Source organism: Tetrao urogallus (assembly GCF_951394365.1).
Source record: "Tetrao urogallus genome assembly, chromosome: Z".
Classification (NCBI taxonomy): Eukaryota; Metazoa; Chordata; class Aves; order Galliformes; family Phasianidae; genus Tetrao; species Tetrao urogallus.
Genome location: NC_136816.1, coordinates 59158729 through 59167222, shown reverse-complemented (window position 1 = coordinate 59167222; position 8494 = coordinate 59158729). Strand labels below are relative to the sequence as shown.

Genomic DNA, 8494 nt, shown 5'->3' with positions numbered 1-8494 from the left:
AAGGGAGGAAGGGAGGAAGGGAGGAAGGGAGGAAGGGAGAAGGGAGGAGAAGGGAGAAGAAGGGAGAAGAAGGGAGGGAGGGAGGGAGGGAGGGAGGGAGGGAGGGAGGGAGGGAGAGAGAGAGGGAGGAAGGGAGGAAGGGAGGAAGGGAGGAAGGGAGGAAGGGAGGAAGGGAGGAGAAGGGAGGAGAAGGGAGGAAGGGAGGAAGGGAGGAAGGGAGGAAGGGAGGAGAAGGGAGGAGAAGGGAGGGAGGGAGGGAGGGAGGGAGGGAGGGAGGGAGGGAGGGAGGGAGAGAGGGAGGAAGGGAGGAAGGGAGGAAGGGAGGAGAAGGGAGGAGAAGGGAGGAGAAGGGAGGAGAAGGGAGGAGAAGGGAGGAGAAGGGAGGAGAAGGGAGGAGAAGGGAGGAGAAGGAAGGAGAAGGGAGGAGAAGGAAGGAGAAGGAAGGAGAAGGAAGGAGAAGGAAGGGAGGGAGGGAGGGAGGGAGGGAGGGAGAGTGAAAGACAGAGAGAAAGGAAAAAAAAGAAAAACAAAACAAAACAACAACAACAAAACATAAACTTGGAGAGAGGGGAAAAAAAGGAAATTAAAAAAAAAAAAGAAGAAAGGTGAGCCTGTGTCCCGGCGGCTCCGTGCTCGGGGCGGGCAGCGGACGCGGATCGCTGCGCAGTGCCGCCCCGGTGTCGCGCGGTGTCCGCGCGGTGTCCAGGGCCGGGCCGGGCGGGGCCGCTCGAGGCGCTGCGCTGCTGCCGCCGGGCGCTGCGCGGTGCTCTGTCCGTCCGCTCCGGGAGGAGAGGCGGCTTCGGAAGTCACCCTCACGGCTCCGGGGTGCTGCTGCGTTAATTGTTAATGCCATCTGCCATTAGAGGGCACTGCGCAACCCTGCATTCAGCTTTCCGTGCGCGGAGGGAGAGGCAGGGACAGCGGGAGAGCGGCACCAATTCGGGAGAAAGATTTAAAAGGATGCGGAGCTCCCGAAGGGCTGCAAATGCCTGGGCTCCAGGCGGGACGGTGGTCGTAATGATAACAAACAACAACAACAATCGAAAAAGGAAAAAAAGAAAAGAAAAAAAAAAAAAGAAAAAAAGGGGGAAAAAAAAGGAAAAAGAAAATAAGAAAGAAAGAAATGCGACGAGGTCAATCATTTACCAGTCTGCCGCTTAATGCGTGTGACTGCAGGTGGCACCGGGGACATTGTGATTCATGCCCACTTTCAAAGCGGGACCCGGGCCCAGGCTGAGGCACCCAAACAACTGTCTTCTAATATTAGCACGGCTGTATTTCTGGATCTATTATAGTCTGTCCAGACAGATCCCATTGTAATGGGATCTTTTATTAAAAGATTAGCACTATCTCCTGCAGTTGGTGGAAAAAAATCTGTTATCGCTGAGTTATTTGCAGTTGTGGGGAGGGGGCGGGCGGCAGGGGCGGCGCGGAGGAGGGCTCGGGGAGGGCCGGGGGAGGCGCGGGCGGCCGCGCGCACCGGTCCCTGACCCGGCACTGTCCGGGCATTCCTGTCTGCATAGTTCGCAGTCTGTTGTGCTTTGGTGGCTCAGAAAAGCGAAAGAATCGAAATTTAAAAGGCAGCTTGTGAATAAACAATACCATTTTCCGTTAAGTAATCGTTTTGTATAAAAGGAAATATCGCCTACTCAGTTTCATTCAGCGGTGCCAAAAATGTTATAAATGAGCGACCGCCAACTTTTCTAAGAGGAGAATAATGCCAGACTGTGCTTAATAAACTAGTGCCCTAGAAGTTCATTATCGATGTTGCAATCTTTTCTGATTCTGAAAGGAGACCGCCTACGTCGCCCCCGTTCCTGTCTCGTCCTCCCGGGCTCTGAGTGAAAAGGCCGTCACTTGTGCAGAGCTCTACGTACTAAACTTTAAAAAGGAACTTTTTAGTTCCATTTATTTATTTATTTATTTATTCATTTCGGTGCGCGGCTGATCGCTCCCCCTCTCAGGTTTCTGGGGACCGAGTCCCACCGCGCCACCGTCGGCCGCCTCCCGCCCGCGGCGGCCCTGCTCAGCTCCATTCCGCTTCGCGCGGCGATGGCAGCCGTGGAGCGCCGCAGGGCGAACTCCGGTCAGGAGCTGCTCCCGAGCCGCGTCGCTCCCCGCACCCCGCGGTGCCCCCCGCGCTGGGACCGCGCTCTGCGCCCGCGGAGGCTGCGCGATCCCCGGCCGTGCCGTGCTGCGCCGTGCCGTGCCGCCGCCGCGCGGGACTGCGCGGGTGCGCGCCCGGAGGAGCGCGCCCGCGTGTGTGCGTGCACCTCCAGCAGATAATTGGAGAGGGTTTCCAGAAGGTGGAAAATGTCACCTGATTCACACTGAACTTTTTAAATCTCCCCACCCCCGAGCAGACACACACACACATTAGGAGACCGCCCACCGCAGACAGCTAAGACCCCCGTATAGATTTAAAGAGAGACTGCATTCAGAGCCTGACGTTCATTCAATAGAGCGATCATAAGCAGGCTGGCTGGTGCTCGCTCCGTCTCCCTACTCCCCTTCACGCTGTTCCTGTGTCTCTCTCACTCCCTGCTACGTTGAGGATGTTAAATCAGAGGATCCACCCGGGCATGCTCGTACTCCTGATGTTTCTCTACCACTTTATGGAGGATCACACAGCGCAGGGTAAGACCACAGCGTTTATTCGGAAGTGTGTTTTCTTATTAGTGTTGTTATTATTACTCTTATTTTCCGTCTTTCGTGCGCTGCTTACTTCGCTGCGGTGTTACACGCCTCTCTCCAAGGTCCAACCGGACAGAAGTTAGCAGCGGGCGCGGGACTGCTCGGGAAGGGGCGCAGAAGTGTCACGTAGGTTTCCTTCGGACCGGACCTTCCCTGCTCTGCATGGGCACGGAGGGCACAGGAGGATGTTTATTGGCACTCCTCGTGATTCTGCAGCGTGAATGAGGAGCAGCATCGCGGGGAACTTTTCCTGCGCTCATGTCCCGAACGAGTGCTCAAAGTTTGTCGGTAATTTAGCTCAGATTTTTATCTCGCCTTCTGACAGAAGGGGAGGTGATGTGGAGCCCTGGGCGCACAGCTGACACTTTCAAAAAGCGTGGTGGTCACTTTCCGGGCATTGCCTCAATATTGGGATTTCCTTCCCTCCCCCCACCCCCTTTGTGTGTGTGTGTAAGTGTGAATAAGTGTTGTAAATTCTCCTGCTATGAGGAGTGTGCCTAAATAAGCTTGCTTACTTTTATTATCCTTTCCCATGCGAACAAAACAATCCTGAACCTAATAGTGACAACTCTTAAGAGCCCTCTTTCGACACTAGGAAACACTGATTTTCAGTTTGGGGTGTTTTTGCTTTTTCCACCTAATATTGATGTATCCCAACCTTCTTGTCTTACTGCTGCTGTGTTTTCATTTTTTTCCCATTTCTTCACCCCCTCCCGACCTAGAGCAGAAGTTAATGTAGGCAACTGTAAGATGCAAAACTTTTTTTTTTTTTTTTCTTTAAGGGCGTTGTTTGTTCCATGTTTTGTAGCCGGGGGAAGGGGGGGGAGACTTGGGGGTGTTCCCCGCGCCCAGCGGCGCCCCGGCGGGCCGGGCCCGGCCCTGGTGCGGTGCGCTCCGTCGGAGGAAGAAGCAGGATAGAGCCCTCGCTGGACGGGCACCAGAATCAATTGGTATCGAGTCGCTGGAGGAGTCATATTGGTTATTCACAAGAGGCTTATCCCAACCCAAACTCTCCAGCTAAAATGGGGGGCGGGGGGGGGGGGGGTTGCTTGGACTCATGTTCTTGGCTTGACTTCACGAAGAACAGGGATACCAGTGGGGGGGAAAAAAAAAAAAGAAAAAAAAAGAAAAAAGAAAAAAAAAAAAAAAAAAAGCACTTTATCCGGTTTGAGGACAGTGTGCTTTCCTCTGAAACGCTCGCGGGAGAAACAGCACCTCCAACTTTTCCAGCGTGATCGATTCTGAAAAACTCCGCAGGGAGCTCTCTCTCGGGGTGCCCTCCCGTTTCGTGTACTTTGCTCACTTTATTTTTCTTTTTTCTGGTCTTTGTCGTCGGAGGTCTGCTGAGTTATTTTAGCCAAGGGAAGACGTTTGTTAATAGAAGCAGCGAAATGTGGAGATTTCGAAAGAGTTCGCTCACAGCGAATGTTCCCAGTCGGTGCGGATTGCAAAACGTGCTGGGGCTGGGGTGCGTGCGGCACTAACAATGCTGCCGGGCGGCCGCGTCGGAGAGGGCAGGGGGAGGAGGGAGGAACTACAAGCGCGACTTTCTTTTTATTCCCTTTTAAATGCACGTCCTTTTCAAGCCTCTGTCACGTGCCGGCAGTGCTCCTTCTGCTCTACATATGGAGTAAATACCTCGGAAAACTGCCTCGTGCTGTTCTGATCCGGTCTTTTTTCTTTCTGATTTATATATTATTATTGTTATCTCACCCAAGCGGGCCGGGCCAGCTGTGGGTTGTGGAACGGAACAAATAAAGCCAGCAGTCCAGCAAAAGTCAGTGCGAGGCGCGCGCGGTGCCCGTGCGGCTGCTGGTCCCGGCACTGACCCGGCCCGGTGCGCCCCTGTCCCCCGCAGCTGGGAACTGCTGGCTCCGGCAGGCGCGGAACGGCCGCTGCCAGGTCCTCTACAAGACCGACCTCAGCAAAGAGGAGTGCTGCAAGAGCGGCCGCCTGACGACCTCGTGGACGGAGGAGGATGTCAACGACAACACGCTCTTTAAGTGGATGATTTTTAATGGGGGAGCCCCTAACTGCATCCCGTGCAAAGGTGAGAGGGCCGGGAACCGCGGGTGACTCGAGTTCGGGGTGGGAGATGAGGGCCTGCAGACGGCAGCGCTGTCCTCTTGCTGCCTGCCCCCGAGGCTTGAGGGCTGTCCCAAATCAGCGCCAGGGATAGGGGGACTGCTGCTTCTCATCCGTGCAGGTCAGTGGGAGATGGGGAGGGGGATCTTTGTGCATGGCCCTCCTGGCTCCAGGATTTCTGTCCAGGTCAGTTTCCTGCATGGTAGCAGTGGGGGGGGGGGAGCGGGGGAGGGGGAGGATGCTGTCTTTTTATGCCTGGGGGTCATGGTGTCTTCTTTTCTTTGGGCAATTTTGACACCAAGTCTCTTCTGCACGCTTGGTACTACAGTGGTGCCTCTTTCCTTCCATCAGAAACATGTGAGAATGTGGACTGTGGACCTGGGAAGAAATGTAAAATGAACAAGAAGAACAAACCTCGGTGTGTTTGTGCTCCGGATTGCTCTAATATCACTTGGAAGGGCCCTGTGTGTGGCTTAGATGGGAAAACCTACAGGAACGAGTGTGCCCTTCTCAAAGCCAGATGTAAAGAACAGCCTGAACTTGAAGTCCAATATCAGGGCAAGTGCAAAAGTAGGTTTGCAAATCTCATCCAATCTCCATCAAATGGCATAGGGTGTGTGTCTGAGTGTAGGGAGGAGGAGCTGACATACTCCTCCAGAGTAACCAGAGTGATGTTCCAACCATGCTCACAGACCAGGACATGGGTGGATTGATTGAGAGTTATCCACAGTTTAACACAGAACTTGTGTCCCTCATGCTACCCTGAGATGGAAAGGTCTCCCACGGCCCTTAAATGAGGACCATTGCTGAAGGCTTTTGTCTGATTGTTCGTGTCATTCTGTCACCCATTCACTCCTCCCTGGAGTGCCCACATCTTCTATTAATCATTTTTTGTTTCCATCTTTATTTCAGAGACCTGTAGGGATGTTTTATGCCCAGGCAGCTCCACGTGTGTGGTGGATCAAACTAATAACGCCTACTGTGTGACATGCAATCGAATTTGCCCTGAGCCTACCTCCCCTGAGCAGTATCTCTGTGGAAATGATGGCATAACTTATGCCAGTGCCTGCCACCTGAGAAAAGCGACCTGCCTGCTGGGCAGATCCATTGGATTAGCCTACGAGGGAAAATGCATCAGTAGGTATCTCGGTTGGAGGGATAAATGTAGGGGGAGCTTGCAGACTCATCTGTTTTATCACCTTGTGTGGAAGTGGATGGATGGAGGGATGGATGAATGGAGGGACGGATGGATGGAGGGACGGATGGAGGGACGGATGGAGGGACGGATGGAGGGACGGATGGAGGGACGGATGGAGGGACGGATGGATGGATGGATGGATGGATGGATGGATGGATGGATGGATGGATGGATTGTTGGAAGGGGAAGGGTGGCAGGAAAGGGGGGAGGAACAGAGTAAGTTTGTGCTTTGGAGCAGGTAAGACTCCTAGTAGCCTTGGTTTGTTTTCCCCTCCAGGAGAAAGTAGAGCCAGAGTGAGCTTTGCTCTGGAGAAAAAAGAAAAAGAAAAAGAAAAGAAAAAAAACTGCAAAAGGGAGTAGAGAGTTTGATCCTGCTTCTCTTGCTGTCAGCGTGGGTGCTGACATTAGCGTCTAAGAGAGAAGTACCCACCATTAGGTAGATGATGACATGGTTACGGCATAACAAGGTCATGATGTTCAGTGGATCTGGATTCCTGGAAATAATTGTCTTCAAGTGGTCTTAACAAAGCTTGTATTAACGTAATTGGAAACATCTGATTACTTTTTCCTCTTCAAAAATATTACAGAGTTTGGGGACAGTTAATGGGTGAATAGGAAAATAACCTCTGTGCATCCTGACATTTTGCACTGTGATTTTGAGAAAGAAGAGATAGTGAAGTATGTTGAAAGGAAGCAACATTAGAGCAACCTCTGCCCCTCCAAACTGCTGGTGAGATGCTGGGGAATCTCATGCTGCTTTTGGTTGGCACAGCCTGAGGTGAATTCCCTTTCCAGTACTGTAGACAGCAGCTTTATGTGGGTTAGTTTAAAAATAATTGATCTGGAAATGCTGAATGCGTTGACAAATTCTCCACTTATCACTAATTTGGTGAGCTGAATTTCTGCTGACAGCAAATGGACCAGGAAGGCCCTGTGCAATAGGCAAACGTAATTGCATACTGCTGAGGCCAAGCTCCACTGTCACAGTTGTCCTTCAACCCCAGTGTACAGATGGGCAGTGGTGTCCAAGGGTCTGCTTGATTAAGGTGGGCAAGAATCATTGCAGCTACTGCATTTTAGCTTTGTCTATTCATAGTTCATTGGGGGAAAAGGATTTGGGGGCTGGTAGGGATTGCTTTTCTTTGTTTCCTTTGTCTGTTCGCTTACCTCTAGTATTCCTTGTGTATTTTTAGAAGCAAAGTCCTGTGAAGATATTCAGTGCAGTGCTGGGAAGAAATGCTTGTGGGATTTTAAGGTTGGCAGAGGTCGATGTGCCCTCTGTGATGAGCTCTGCCCTGAAAGCAAGTCAGACGAGGCAGTCTGTGCCAGTGATAACACGACTTATCCGAGCGAGTGTGCCATGAAAGAAGCAGCCTGCTCCATGGGCATGCTTCTAGAAGTAAAGCACTCTGGATCTTGCAACTGTAAGTGAGATTTTTATCTGTGCAGACATCTAAGGCTTCTGAAGGCAATCCCTATTTAATAAAGACTTACATCGTTAAACCTAAGAAAGCTCGATTTAGAGATTCAAGATATGGCACATGTGCCATGTGAGTATGGGTGTATCATGCGTGCACTTTGGTTACTGATAAAAAACAGTAGATCTCCAACAACCAGTGTGCATTCAAGTTGGGGTGTTGGGTCTTTACTGAGGACAAGTCATTTTATCAGAAAGGGGTTGCCCTAGGAGCGTAATTCTAGAGACTTTTTCCTAATTTGTCTGCTCTCATGTGCTTTGCTGATTGCTTTATTAACACTTGGTAAACTCTTAACTGCCCAAAAGAATGAGCCTGATAGCACATGGGCACTTGTTTTAGCACAGTTGCATCTACTAACTCTGAATGAAGGACAAAAAGTAGTTAAACCTAGAACACAAGAGCGCTTTTTATTTGATTACAGGAATCTGCCAATAAAACCTGAGCCATTGATTCTTCAGAACTTTCTGCAGTTATGACTTCATAGATTTTGTATAAAAACCCTTATTGCATAACAGCAGATGCCAAAGAGCATCTCACTACAAGTCGCATAAAATGCAACGCTGTATTATGGCTGTTCAGAGTGCTTTGAAAACATGCACTGAGCTGCTTCTGCGCTGTTGTTGTCCTTATTTAAACAACAGCTCCCCTGTATTCCCCCATCTAGCCATTAATGAAGACCCAGAGGAAGAAGAGGAAGATGAAGACCAGGACTACAGCTTTCCTATATCTTCCATTCTAGAGTGGTAAAACTTCCATCACTATTGGGACAGCCATTGGGCACAAAATCAATGTCCATACTGTAAATAAGTGTATGCTTATTTATTTTGGGGAGAAAAAAAAAAAGTATACATATAGTTGAGTCTCGTAGACATTTATTTATACTGTGTCATGTTTTATAATTTATACATAGAATGTCTGGTTGACTGTACACCTTGTTTTTTGAAGAAGTTTATTCGTTACGGGAAGAGCAGTGTTATTTATTGTGAGGTCTCTTGCTTGTAAAGTAAAGCTTTTCTTTTTTCTTGTGAACTATGAAAGT

The 8494-nt window shown here is 50.5% G+C and overlaps 1 protein-coding gene across 1 annotated transcript; it reads left to right on the top strand.

The window, feature by feature from the left end:
* Window positions 1-2555: 2555 nt before the first annotated feature.
* On the top strand, window positions 2556-8202 carry FST (follistatin; the record flags this gene model as incomplete). The annotated part of the gene is made up of 6 exons (XM_079548630.1): window positions 2556-2637; window positions 4553-4744; window positions 5131-5349; window positions 5692-5916; window positions 7171-7401; window positions 8120-8202. 6 exons carry the CDS (start codon window positions 2556-2558, stop codon window positions 8200-8202), a joined length of 1032 nt encoding a protein of 343 aa, XP_079404756.1.
* Window positions 8203-8494: the final 292 nt, after the last annotated feature.